We start from the raw sequence: 15,550 nt of genomic DNA, 5'->3' as shown, positions 1-15,550 counted from the left end.
AGACAGATAAATACAGTAAGACCTCACTATAATGGACTAATTGGGGCCCAAACCATTTCGAAAAATGCAAAATTCCGATAAAAGCGACATCCGGACTTCCCCCTGCTAATCCAGATTTTTCCGAAATACAGTATCAGACATTAGTCCGGATTCCATGAATGGTTTTTAAACTGTTTTGACTACCATTGCAGTACTGTACTGTGTTATAACTTCACTACATTAATAAAATGGTATAATATGTATAATAATACTGTACTGTACTGTACACTGATAAACATGTCTTATTTACCTTATTGTGGTGAACATAGCTGATGTGGTCAGGCAGTCCAGACTGCTTCTGGCTTTATCAGACTTTTTCCGATACATAGGAATTTAGTCCAATAGCTCCTCGAGTCCGATAAAAGCGAATTCTGGTTTATTGAAGTCTATTATATCGAGGTTTTACTGTACCTCTCTCTTTTAAAATTGCTACGATCTGGAGAGAGGTACTGTAACGAATGATTATAGGGTTTAATTATTGCCAATTTCACTTTTTTTTTTTCTTTCTTTTTTTTTAATACTGATGAAGTTTGTATTGTATACGACAGATGTCACAATTCGTGTAATTGTAAAAATAATGCATAAGTGTGTCAAGCACTAGTGATTTCCAAATCGAAAAACTGGCGCTTTTGAGAAACAAAAGACCAGATTATTATTATTATTTCTCTCTCTTTCAAATAGCCATACCTGTACTGCAATGTTAGTACAGTACTTTTCAAACATTTCTGTGCTGAAAGGAATAATTTTAGGAGTATTTTGGCTAACTATCTGCATAACTCAAGCAAAAACTTACAGTACAAATAATTTTTGTGGCAAAGAAAATACTACTGAAATACATTCCGTTACATGGAAATATTTTCTTAATCTCTCCAACAAGCAAAGCATGTTTTCACCAATTTGTTAGTGTGTCTGTTTGTCTGTTAGCAGGATTACTCAAAAGCTAAAAGAGAGATTTGGACCAAATTGGTGGGTAGATAGCCCATGTCCCGGGGAACAATCGATTAACTTTTGGGACTCATCCGGATTGTATTACTGATTCTGGATCCAGAAAACACTTTCTGCAAAACCCTAATCAATGTAAGAAAACCTAACCCAGCATGAGAGTGGTTTGGAAATTACGTTGCCCTTGCCGGAGAGATGCGCTCCACTGAGGGCCCCTCTACAGTAGTTTATTCTATGTATTGTAAGTTTCAACACACAAACAAGAATTCCCTACTGATAGCTTTGACATGTTATAATAACATGAAATGGAGGATTATGGAACATCTGCTGTCTAATTCAGGTGCAATGATGTATATATATATATATATATATATATATATATATATATATATATATATATATATATATATATATATATATATATATATATATATATATATATATATAAAGAACATCCTGGCATGGGAGAGGGGAGTTCAACCAAGATGTGTGTCTGTGAAGGGCTTAATAAGTATTTCTATTTGTGAATGGTACTTATTATGTAACCTGTCCACTGCAAGAAAGCCAAACCTTCAAGACTGAAACAGCTTTCTTAAATACACTATACAGAGCACCACATAACTACATCTAATACAGTAATGGATATGTTTCATGGGAATACCAACTTGCTCAGTAGGAAAATTAATTAAACAGACATTCCTTTACATAAATTAATTACTAAACAGACATTCCTTTACATAAATTTACATTACTGGGGCTCCACTGGATTTTAAACAAAACTCAAATTTTTTACTATGATAACTTGTTTCAGGGTTTACTTGTCTATCTGTCCTACAATCTTGCTGATGCACAGTTCCCCTTAGAAGTACAGGAACTGGCCATGAAAAAAGATCTTCCCATCTCTTCTGATCTGCAAACCATTACTTCTTCCACATTCAAGTTGGATTTGTTGTGCAGATGTAATAAGCCTTATTTTTATGGTCTACATCACTGACACTGCTATGTTCATTCACTTATAAAGTTCTAACAAGCTTGCATGCGCCAGCCTTGGCCACCTAATGGCAACTCTCCATGCTGCTTGATTTCTACCAGCCTCTTTATTCAATTCCTTATCCCTGAGATCACACTCTATGACCTCGTCTCCACCCCCCCCCCCCACAATCTGTCTCTCGCAACCCTACCCTCAATGTTTACACCTCTCATCCTCTGCACCCAGTTATCATTATCCATCCTCTTCACAGGCCCAAACCATCTCAATCTACCCCATCTCATCACAACACTAAAACAATCACGTTCTATCCTTCCTCTCAACTCTTCATTCAAAATCCTAATCCCCTCAAGCCTGTCATTCAAGGAGAAACTATACATCAATGTAATCATTATCATCTCTGTTCATTTTAACTTTGAGCCAACGACTATCCTCTTCCTCTACTGCCCAGATCACATTACTGTACACTATTACACTCTTAATACATGCTGCATGTAAACACTCCTTAGCATGATGGAAGAGCCCTCTCAATGTCAGGAAAGGCAACGGCTCCCTGAACTTCTTCCATCAACTGCTTTCCCTAGCCACATCATGTCCTCCAAATAACAAAATCCTCCACACATTCAAGAGACTCTCCAGCAAGATCAGCCATCTGTCACTGAATGCTCTTCCCTAAGCACCTCTTATGTACATACGCACGGAGCAAAAAGTACGTTTACATGTATTTTATTTGTACTAACCTGATCCCTTCTCATGAGGACTCTGGCACAACCCTGGGCTGGGTTATGCAACAATTTCATTACACCCGTCCCACGCTCACGCCATTCTTTCTCCACAAATCGGAACAGTTTTGCTCGCTCCTCAAATAGTACCTAAAAATTAAATAGAGAACTTTAACATTTTCTTGTCAACAACATATTCTGAATTCAGTTCTTAAGTGTGTACAAAACAAGTCTGCAAAACACTCTGATTTCTAAGTAAAACTATAAAATTACGAAATGGGAATATAAGAGATAAATGGCATACTGTATTTCTAAACATTAATATACACGGCAACCCATGTCATCATATTGTGTTATCCGTGAATCAACAGTTGCTGGCAATTGAAGAGTGGAAAATTAATCCAAATAACACAGAAAAAACATTAATGCCCTTAGCACAATACCCAAGTTTTGAAAATGTGGAAAAAGCCCTTTGTGACTCTATCACTGGTAAGGTTCCTCAGGTAAAATTTTACTAAAATAATTTTTAAAAACTGGAGGCAAAAGACAGACACTGTTGGAGCTCTAAGTCAGCAAAAAATACAACAAAAACAAGAGGAAATATTACGTCTTCCATTAGGGAAGACTGCATTATAAAATCTTCGATGATCGCCTATGTGAAAGGAGCAATTCAATTATGAGTCATTCCATGCAAATGTCAACCTTTAGTGTCAATCTCTGAACTGATCAAAGCCAATGCATGCAAGCATGTTGAAGCCTTCGAAAATGAAACAAAATGAAACTACTTTTGTCTTTCTTTCCTTCATTTTTTCCTCTTCCTTTTTGCGACATCGGAAAACCCTTGGCACATAGGGATTAAGGGAGTGTTGTTTACGGTGAGGTGTGGAATGTGACAATGTTCTATCTATTGCCAGATGCCTCAATTCTATACGAGGTGGCCACAAACAAATCACCTCCACATCGCCCTGTCCCCCGCCATTTCACTGCCCTGCTTCCAACTCACACCCCCCTCTCTCATATACCTCTCCACTCCATCCCTCCATCTCATCCTTGGCCTCCCCTTCCCTCTCCCCCCCTCCACCTCACTCACATACACTCTCCTCATCAGTCTCTCACCCTCCATCCTCTCCACATGGCCAAACCACCTCAGTGTGTTCCTCCTAACACTTCCTATCACATGCACATCCACACCACAATGCTCCTTTACATCCCTATTTGTCAGCCTCTCTCTCCATGTGACTCCACAGGCTCCTCTTAAATACCTCATTTCCACTGCTCTCACTCTTGACTTGTGTCCTTCCAACATGTCCAAGCTTCATTTCCATATGTTAGAGTTAGTATCACAATACTATCATGTAGTAACTTTCACTTCCATATGTTAGAGTTAGTATCACAATACTGTCATGTAGTAACTTTTTCACTTCCATGCTCACTTCCCAGTTTCTTATCACTGCTTTCAAGGAACCAGCAACCTTTCTTCCTTGTTGTACCCTTTCAAGCACTTCATCCTCCAAACTTCCATCCTTACTCATCCCATTACCCAAGTACTTAAACGTACTCACATTTTCCAATTCCTCACCATCCAACCTCATTGTACATTCACTGACTTCACTTTTCTCAAAGACCATCACTTTACTCTTCCCTACATTCACATTTAGATTCTGTTTCTTACACACACTCCCAAACTCATCCACCAAGCCTTGCAGCTCCCCTTCGTCTTCACTCAACAACACGTATCATCTGCAAACAACAGTACAGGGAGTTTCCAAACACTACCCTCTCTCACCAGGGCCACTCCAACATCCACTTTCTTCTTTTATTACGCCATCCATGTACAGATTGAACAACAATGGAGACATGACACATCCCTGTTTCACCCCAACCTTCAAAGAGAAAAATTCACTCAGGTCACCATCCACACGCACTGCAGCCTTAGCACCATCATACATACTCTTCACAGCATTCAACAACTTCCCATCTACTCCATATATTCTTAATACTTTCCACAATCCTTGTCTATCCACCCTGTCATAAGCTTTCTCCAAATCCACGAAAGCCGCATAAAACTTCTTTCCCTTCTCTAGAAACTTTTCCACTAAAGATCTAAGAATGAATATCTGATCTACAAAACCTCTTCCCTTCCTAAAGCCCCCCTGTTCTTCTCCAACTAATTTCTCTGTTCTTTCCCTAACTCTGTCAATAAGTGTGCTACCATACACTTTTCCTATTACACTAAGAAGACAAATGCCCCTATGATTACCACACACTCCTTTTTCCCCTTTTCCTTTGTACAAGGGAATAATTATACCTGAATTCCAATCCTCTGGGACTCTACCTTCCACCCAGGCCAATCTGCACATCTTCCACATCCATTCTACTACTATCTCTCCCCCATGCTTCAGCATTTCACCACACACTCCATCAATTCCTGGGGCTTTCCCCAATTTGACTTTCTTCATTGCTTCCACAACTTCTATCCTATTGATTTCTTCCTGTCTTCTCACCTCCCTCCTTCTCCCAGCCATTCCCCAGCCACCTATACTTGCATTACTTCCATCCTCGTTGAAAATTCCTTTAAAGTGTTCTCTCCATCTGCTCACTTTTTCTCCCTTCTCCGCTAGTAATCTACCATTTTTATCTTTCACTCCCCTGCTAACTTCATTGCCACCCTGTCTTACTCTCTTCACCTCTTTCAAGAACATTTTCTTACAGTCCCTCCACTTAACATTCAAATTCCTTCCAAATTCCTAATCCACTCTCTTCTTACTCTCTCTTACAAATCTTTTCATGTCTCTCTTCCTCATTACATATAACTCTCTCTTCCGCCTCTCAACTTCTTCCTTTCTCATCCATTCATTGTATGCTTTCTTCTTTTGTGCCACAGCCTGTCTCACCTCTTCATTCCACCACGTTGTACCTTGCACCCCCCTCCGTCTTCTCTTCACCCCACATACCACATCACATGCTACACATATTTCTTCTGTGAATATCCTGCACACACCTTCCAAGTCCCCCATCTGCTCCACTTCATATTTACCCAATCGTTCCTCCACTTCTCTCTTATATTCTGCCTTTTTCTCATCTTCTTGTAACCTTTCCACTCTCCTTGCAACTACTACTCCTTCCTATCCTTCCCTTCTCCTATTTCTCCACCTTACTTGGATCTTGATTCTGGCCACCACCAAGTAGTGGTCAGAAAGTCCATTCCCTCAACCTCTATAAGCTCTTGCATCCATTACACATCTTCGCATCCTTTCATCCACACACACATAATCAATCACTGCCTTCCTTTCATTCAGTTCACCACCCACCCTTCTCATCACTTGCCATGTATATCTGTGGATCATTTTGTGCCTGAAGAGGGTATTGGCTATGTTCTGCTGGGGCTATATCGAGTCTGTTTGTGGTGAACCATTCGTATAGTGTGTTGAGGTGAGGTTGGAGGATGTGTATGGCTGTGTTTGCATTTTGGAGTGTAAATGTAAGTGTTATGTCGTCTGCATGTGTATGTGGTGTGTGGGGTGTGGGTATGTTGTGCACGTATGGGTTAAAGAGTACAGGGGACAAAGCAGTTTCTTGAGGGATGCCATTTGTGAAGTTTCTGATGTTCAATGACTGAATAACAAATGTTACATATGCACATCTGCCTGCTAAATGGTTTGCCAGCCATCTTTTTGTGATATTGTGCATGTCTGTGTTGAATATTTTATTTGTGAGGTTGTGGCAGGGGATGGCATCAAAAGCTCTGCTAATGTCTAGCACGACTAGGAGTGTTCTGTGTGGCAGCCTAGCTGAACTGATGCCATCAAAAACTCTTTGTGTAAGGTCTGTAAGAAGAGGGTTTGTGGAGAGTAGCAGCCCAAAACCATGTGGTGATGGGGCTAGGATGATGTGAGGTGTTACTAATTGTTATATCAGGCATTCAGTAACTCTGGAAGAGGTGCAGAGGAGTGTGATGGGTGATGTGAGGAAGGTAACGTGGGGTCTTTGTTGGGTTTGGGGATAATGATGATAGTACCATGCTTCCATATGTTGGGTATTATGTTGTGAGTAGCTGTAGTCTGTTATGTTGGTGAGTGCTTGTATGCCTTGCGGTCCAAGATGTTTAAGGGGTATTGAAGTGCTGGTAATATAGACTGCAAAAACTATCTGATTATACTGCATACCTTTGTAAAAATGGCTGAGTAGTTCAATAACTTATCTCCTAATGTTACAATCCTTACGATGGAATGACCCTTATTTGTTTTTAAAGATATACCCCAGGCTTCAAATAGGGGTACAACAAAAACCTAACATCTTCCGCATAAACCCATGGTAATGCTTTGTACATAAATGACTAACCTCCTCATCTTCCTCTCCAGTGCGCACCTCAACCTTCTCTGGCAGCGGCACAACTGGTTTGAAGTCTGGGCAGGGGTCATGGTCATCGTCCTGGTATCTGTCATCATCTTCACTCCCACTCTTCACAGGAGAGACCTTGGCATCTGCCATTCCACTCACACCTGGGCTCTTGCTCGGGCCCAGGAATGCTGAATTATGATAAAATGTTATCAGTCATGCAATCAAATTAATACCACGAATCCGATGATATATTTCACTGTTTATTCTTGCTATCATCTGAGTTTCATTAAGGCTTGGAGAGACCATCTGCAGAGAATGGGTTTGAAACATTCTCCATAATCCCCTTCATGAGTTCTCTCCATAAGTTTCAAAAAATCATCTGGAGGTAGCAAGAATAAAATCCAAAATGTCATCGGACTGAAGAAGTGATATTGGTAGCATCTATCTAACCCAGTCAATACAGTATAAACAATCTTTGGTATCACATAATATCTCAAAATTAAAGACAGCATATTATGTTAAAGCATGGTGTTACATACTGAGTTTGCATGTACTGTAATGACAAATTTCTTCCGAGGATCTCGACAAAAAAACCAACTGAGTACAATGTCATGTTGATATCGCGAGCACTAAAGCAATACCAACAATCAAAAGGACACATATGGGTGTAGACACATTTGCCCAAAACATGTGATTGGCAAGAGGAAACAAGGCTCAGGTTTCCACCCAAAATTCAGATCCTGTTCCCTGTGCTTCAATTCTTCTTGTGGATCACATGTTCCCAGCAAATGTATTCATGCCCTAACACTCTAAACACAGAACCCTATACTGCACTAGCTTTCCTCAAGCCAAATACTGTAACTCATGTACTGTATCTTATACAACAGGCTTATGCTTTAGATATGTACTATATAATTCTCCAACTGAGTGCAAAAAGGGCCAATTCCAATAATGCCAATTTTTTAGTTTGATCCATGAAACACAATCTCCAGTGACACACTTTTCAGTGGCCAGCTTCTATCCCTACTGGTTGAATAAGCAGTACACTTATGCTAGCTTAAGTTAATTTAAGTTATGGGGATTCAAAAATCTTTTGCTTCTCAACTAAAATTGGATATGGGGACATTGGCTTTTCCTGCACTCAGTTAGTATCTACTGTATAATGATATCCATCTCAGTGCATCATACATTTACTTTAAATAAAAGCATCAACAGTGGAAGGGAATCTAAAATGGCTTAGTGGTAAGTTAGCACAGCAGAATTTACATCCACCATCCCAGGCCAGAATTAGTTACAAGGAGCATAACACAGCCATCAATAAACACAGATATTATCCCAGAGCATGAGAGCACTGCAACAGTAAACATGCATAAATGAACATCCAACAAAATACATACTGACAAGACACAAACTATTTCCTTGTCCATTCATGTTGCAGCCTTTACAAAACAAAAACAATTTAAATTTCACAGGGATAGATTTTGCCACTGTAATCAGTATCCTAAAATATTTACTTACGGGAAACAATCAATAGCACAGGGAAATTAATGTGAATAACTAAACATTCAGAAAGTCTTCATCCCTTCCCTCTGAGCACTGATTTTTAAATAGCATTCTTGCTACCCCTAGACAATTACAATACAGTATGTGCAGTAAGAGGGTTAACGAAGGCTATAGTGTATTTAACCTCTCCAGTCTGTAATGTCTGTTCTATGGTAGATAAAATCATCAGATGACAGCAAGACCAAAATAAAATATACATCAATTTACTGAAGGAGTTAAAGACAGAGTGACAGAGAGAAAAAAAAAATGGTCTTCTAGTATCACCAAGAATGGAACAAAAAATGAACTTCCAAATGCATGCCAAATACAATACTGTATACTGTATAAGTAAAAAAAATTTTGACGGCAAAACTGGACCAGCATAGTTCTGCTCAAAGGTAAAACAGTCAGATCCTTACACCCGCCTCTTTTTTATGCATAGATGGAACCAGCAGCTACTGTAGTCCAAAATACCCCCCCCCCTTTTTTTTAAACAAAGAAGGAACCAGCAGCTAATGCAATCCAAAATATAAAAGGGAAACATAGGGTTTCAATATACTGTGACCAAAATGAAAATGACTGAGATATGTAAATATGTTCACTTCTGTTAGACCCTTAGTATCTATGCATATAAAGTCCATTCACTCAAATGTAGTTACCTCTAGGTGGCTCCACATAGTCCACAAAACCATTTACTATGCTGAGTGGTAACCATACAACCAAAGATGACACCCGGTTTGGTTATTTAGTAGGCCAAGGTGCCCCAACTAGATGCAGCCCATTAGTGTTTGCAAATTAGCAAGGCTGAGGTTTATTAACTTATTTCATGCCACTCTGGGATAAGTGACTAGTCACATCATCACCAGGACCTTCTTTCCCACCCTAGGGCAGGGTGAGGAGTAGCAACACCCAGACAGCCCAAGTCTGCCCAATCCATTGGGCCACACTCCCATTCACTCATCATTCAAGCCACTAGAATCCTGGCTCTATCTGATATGCCAAAAAACTTTCACCACATTCTGTAGCTTCACATAAACATATCAGATGGAGACTAGTTGCTCTTGCCTTAAATGCTGGGACTATGCAGCAAAGCTCCAGGTACCTCACTCCTTAAGGGGCAATTCAGGACTGGATGATTGATACTGGTACCGTATATACAATATCTCAACATAACAGTGATCAATTAACAATGTGGACAACACTTCATACTGAATGTGTCAAGGTAATAAACCAAGTGCAATAGAAAATCATACCTGAACATTGTGGTTAAAAGCTATTTCTTTTTACGCTGCAGGTTCACCTTCTGGCATGGTATATAACACAGTCGGATCAATTAAAATACCGTATTGCTACATAAAGTAAAGCCATTTACTGATATACACTACATGTGAGTATTCTTCCATTATAATGGACAATAATTTTCTCAGTTACATGAAACATAACAGGCAAGCAAGATGATATAGGATGCCCACCTGTCAGGGTTGTTTTTTTGTTTTTTTCTGATTTTTTTTTTTTTATTCAAATCAGATTTTTAAGATTTGAATCAATTTTTTTACTTTTATGACAACATTCTCTTGTATTAAACCTTTGCCATTATTAAATGAAACCATATTTTGGTATCATACATCTATTACCCAAAAGTAGCTATACAACTTGAAAAGACCTGATGCATTAAAGGCTTTACCAACTGAAGCACTTGACTCCTTAAAATCAAAAGAACTTAATACTGTACTGCACTTTTTAGTATGGGGGACGTTACCCATGCTGATGCATCACTGTGTGTCAGATACGGATGAAAGTTGCCAATTTGTCTTTTATATTTTGTCAAATTTGGATCATAATCATTAGACTGAATCATGTTACTGTGTATTCAAAGAAGAGTTGAGCTCTTATGTCAACAATGAACACAATCACATTTGTGGTTACTATTAACAAAAGGGCCATCTTTCCTGTGTTTAACTTCTGAATAATTGCCTTGTAACAGAAGGCAGTAGTTCACTGGTGCCAGACTTGATACACCTGTACAATACGCATCAACATTCTCTAACTTCTTCTTTCTTACTGTATTTAAGAAAAAATCCATTCTGATATAAATTATGATTTTTTCAATCTGATTTAACCTATCTATCTACTGCCAGATGCTTTAATCCCGTAAGGGGTGGCCACAAACATATCGCCTCCATGTTGCCCTGTCCCCTGTCATTTCACTGTTCTGCTCCCAGTTCTCACCCTCCTCTCTCATATACCTCTCCACTCTATCCCTCCATCTCATCCTTGGCCTTCCCCCTCCCTCTCACTCACATACACTCTCCTCGTCAGTCTCTCACTCTCCATCCTCTCCACATGGCCAAACCATCTCAATTTAAATCATCATCATAATCAGGATCTCAACATTCAGACAGTCTAATTTTGCCCAATTCAATGGGCCATGCTTCCATTCACCCATCATTCAAGCCCATGGAATCCTGGCTCCATGAGACAGGCCAAAAAAATTTCACCATATTGTATAGCTTCACATATACCAATAGTTCACTGACCACAAGATAGAATAATAATCCAAGGTAAATGTATTATAAATTAAAAGAAAAATACAACAGATAATATAATAAATAGTTCCCTTCACAACTTTTAAATACAATAACCAGAAAATCTAAACTGTAACCCAAAAGTACATTTATGTTTTCAACCTGTCATCATGATCATTATCACCACTGTCATCATCATCATCATCACCAGTCATCATCATCACCACTACTGTCATCATCATCATCATCATCACCACTGTCATCATCATCCTGTCTCTTGTTTCCCACCTACAAAACTATTAAAAACAAAGCCTATGTTGTAATTCTGACTTCAAATTCTGGACACTATAGCACATCCACATACAGCTCAATCACAAGAACAGTGTTAGTGTTGTAGGCACTGCTTACCTTGATGTTATCAATCAAAACAATCCTAGCATCTGTATCACATAACAAAAACTGTAAATGCATATATATATATATATATATATATATATATATATATATATATATATATATATACTAAGCATAGTATACCAAGTCATATAAAGCATATACAAGCAACTAAAGTGACATGAGCACATTTACTAAAGCCACAATGTCCCACACAACTAAATGGAAAATCAAAATATATCATCTTCTTTTCCCTACTTAAAAGAAAGAGATTGCTTTCATCTTGGGTAATATGCCATAAAAAGCTACTGGGGTGTCACACAGGTAGTCACATCTTACAACAAAGCAAAGCCACATACAAAAGCTAACATTAACCCTTGATTCACATGTTCACGTGAAGCATTTTATCTATTTATTCTTGATACTTATATCAGATTTTATTCAACTTAGGAAAGGCCTCTCTTAGTGACTGGGTTAATGAAGATTATGCATTAACCCTCCAGCTCAAGTCTTTCCAGATCTTTATACAATCTTCTGGGGAGAGTCAAGGAATTATCATTTACTTAATCCCTGAATCCAACAACACTTTTTATAGCTTAGTTTATTTTATTTATCTCCCAGCAATTTAATAAGTTTTTGAGACTGTTTGAAGTGGAGAAATTACAAATGGCCTTCATTCTTCCTTCCATTACAAGGGCACTCAGCATAACAACTGGTAGTAGTAGCATGACAATGATAAAAACATGTTCTTGTGCTGAAAGGGCCTCCTAATTATCTTCATTTCTGCGTGAAGGATACATATGCAACTGAGACAATTAAGAGCAGTAGTTATTCATGCATCGTAAACTTTCAACCTGAAGTTCATCTTTAGTATCCTTAGTATTATCAGACAAGCACTGAAGTCCCTTCAGGTATTACTTTACAAGGTCAAAGACTGGCTAATATTATATAACTTTCCCCAGTTCTGGTCAGACTTCTTAGGCTGAAAGTTTAACACACAAGGCCAAGCAAAGGCTGACATTAGCGAAATATACACAATGACATGCACGACTGATAAAAATGGTGTGTGTGTACAAGATCAAATATAGGAAACTGAAGACATACTGATAGAGCTATCCTGTGAACCTGAGGTGGTAGCCGTGGCTACAGTATTGTTAGGTGCAGATGACATGCCTTCCGCTGACAACACCCCTGACAGTGACTCTGCACTGGACTGGCCACGGACAGGGGAAGAGTCTGGAGTGACCGCAGAGTACAGGGGGGGAGGTACATTGGCCAGTAGACCAGCGGTGGTAGAGCAGGGGAGGGAAAGTGACAGCAACTCTCCTAAAGTTATCAGGGTAGGTGGGGTGGTGGTGGCAAAGAAAAAAATATATATAGATACCAGGTACAGTACTTATATGAAGATTGTCATGCACACAGCAAGTCTTGTAATAAGCATTAAAAAAATAAATAAATAATCAACTTCTGCTGAACAACGGCAGTGATAATCGCGTAGTGATGAGCTTAAAAATCAAAATACATGAGTAGTGCCTTAAGAACAGTGCAACAAAGACATTCACAACTTTAATTACATGACCTTAAAACTACCAATTCAACTGAAGTTTATATATATACCTGCATGTGTTTCTTCAACCTAACCCATGCTGGTATTTTATTCAATTAAAGATGTGCTTGATTTTCGGATGTATGTGTGGGCAACGTTGGTGTATGCTTAGATAAAATTCAGCTCTAAAACATTTGTTTCATTTCACTTGTACTTTCTGATGCTCACTAATCCAAACTCTGACTGAATTGTGCACCATGACCTATGAAGCCTATTGCTACCTCTCTGTATCATCATACTTCATTATAGACAGAAAAGCAGTTAGGTTTACAATGAGCAATAATTATCAGAAATATATAGGAACAGTGGGATGAAACAGGGTTAGGTATGACTAGAATATCCAAAGTGAAAACATAACTTATAGCTTTCAGTGTTAAATGGCAATACACTGCATGATGAGTGCATACTGTACATCTATAAAAACACTAATAGTACTGCATACAAGGGTACACAACTCTTATGTCTAATGGTGAACATCTATACTGCATCCTTATTCCATTATACTGTTTAAGTTTTCAATCCAACCTCCATATACATGATAAGACTCTACTGCCCAACTGTTTGCCCAATTTTTATATATCTATGTAGGAAGTCCTTGATTAATGGTGGGATATGATAAGTGACCGTGAAGGAAAGAAAGGAACAGAAGTTATATAGCAAGAGAAACAACAAAGGACAGCATATGAATGAAGCACGTGTGGAAATACATATAAGAAGCACCAAACCACTTTCTTAACTTGGCAGATGATGAAACAGTCCTACCTCGCAGGTGATGCATGATAGGCAATCAAATGAAGCAAACAGTACAGATGGCTTTGCCAACTGGATGGAGCTAAGAATACTGAAGGCTTTAATAATAAGTTACTGAAGCATGACCCATTTCACTAGGGACTTCTGACAGTCTGCACATATTTGTTTTGTTTCTTCTTCCTGCTTCTGGATCCTCCTTACTCCCTTTGTCAGTGGGGACAGCATTAAAATGATCATTAAGATTACTTAAGTGAAACTATATTCCGAACAAATACTTCAAAGTTCATTTATCATCAACCTCTCACATACCAAAATGAATCCTCTTACCACTCATCTGATGATTCCAAAAGCAGTCGTGTTTAGTCAATACTCTATCATCAAAAGACATGAATCCATTCACAATAATCTTTCAAAGGGAAACTGTAGTTTGCAAACAACATCCAATTAATGAGATGAGTTAAAATATGAATGCCACTACTGCACTCCATTAATTTATAATACCCTGTGTGGAGCAGCTGTGGCATCCACTCAGGCACCAAACCACCTCAACTTTCCCTGCACCTCATCATAGGGAAGGACTCTGCTCCGACCCTGGTGAGACACCGTCTATCACAGGGGGGTGCCAGATCCCTACTTGGTGCATGTACTTTACTGCACCAGTAGGTGGCCCCACAAAAGCAGCTGCTTACCTGCAGTCATTGGGTCTGCTCAGCCAGAGAGACCAGGGTGAAACAACAATAACAAATTTACGAAGCACCCATATAGAAATAATGGAACAGTGATACAGTATTTAATTAATTTATGATTTTTTTCAAGCAACCACAGCCACTACATGGCAATGCCATAGCCTGAGAGACAGTACAAGAGAAAAACAAATAAAGAATCTTTTGGTGGTAATGATGGTGATAAGTGAATATTCCTAGAGTACACGTGTCTAATCTGATGAAGCTGCAAATAACCTTCAATCAGTTACCTTGAGGTTAATATGGTCAACTGCACTAACTACAATATGATGCTGATGCACAATTCAACTCATGATGTAATAATATGATGCTCTGCATTCATAAAATTAAATACTGTATCTCAGAAGATGCATAAAATAACTTAGATCTGGGTTAAACTATCAATGAATACACTGATGCATCAGTAAGATAAACATATGTTACTCATTTTTTCAAGTTATACAACACACTGCCATAATATCAGAAATGATTATAAAAACTGCAAAGAAAACCCCAACTTAAGCAGACAAAGCCATTCCTGGTGACCAAGCATTTGCACAATATTCTCAATTACCAATTTATTAAGGATTTATCTGCCAAAATACTGTAAATTAAGGACATCACCATCAATGGTGATAAGCATGTTATGACAGTTGGAATTTTTTCTATACATAACACTCATCCTAATACAAAAATGTCTTTTCTGCAGATATTATTTGAGGTCAGTAAAAGATTGCTTAGTGAATAAGCAAGAGAGGATCTTTACCTGATTAATCAAAGGTGTGTGCACACATGCAAGCATGCATGCACACACACACACACACACACACACACACACACACACACACACACACACACACACACACACACACACACATCCCCTGGGCGAAATAAGATCAGTATAAACACTACGTGGTACAAGACTACCAGGTAATTAGTACTGCAAGAGTAAATGCTGATTCGGTGTAACTATGTATGGA

At 38.7% G+C, this 15,550-nt stretch overlaps 1 protein-coding gene across 1 annotated transcript in view; it reads right to left on the bottom strand.

Annotated features, from left to right (window-relative positions):
* Nup358 (nucleoporin 358) overlaps positions 1–15,550 on the bottom strand; it is a 97,726-nt gene that overhangs the window by 52,923 nt on the left and 29,253 nt on the right. The window contains exons 20-22 of the mRNA XM_080268767.1: positions 12,597–12,818; positions 7,033–7,220; positions 2,710–2,841 (exon numbers count right to left, since the gene is read on the bottom strand). Of these exons, the coding sequence (XP_080124893.1) occupies positions 2,710–2,841; positions 7,033–7,220; positions 12,597–12,818 (542 nt within the window). The remainder of the gene's footprint in view (positions 1–2,709; positions 2,842–7,032; positions 7,221–12,596; positions 12,819–15,550) is intronic.

The sequence above is a fragment of the Coenobita brevimanus genome, chromosome 29 (assembly GCF_032717465.1).
Source record: "Coenobita brevimanus isolate Jiangsu-jjx chromosome 29, ASM3271746v2, whole genome shotgun sequence".
Taxonomy (NCBI): domain Eukaryota; kingdom Metazoa; phylum Arthropoda; class Malacostraca; order Decapoda; family Coenobitidae; genus Coenobita; species Coenobita brevimanus.
Note: the sequence above shows the minus strand (reverse complement) of the source record. Positions and strands in the feature narration are given on the sequence as shown.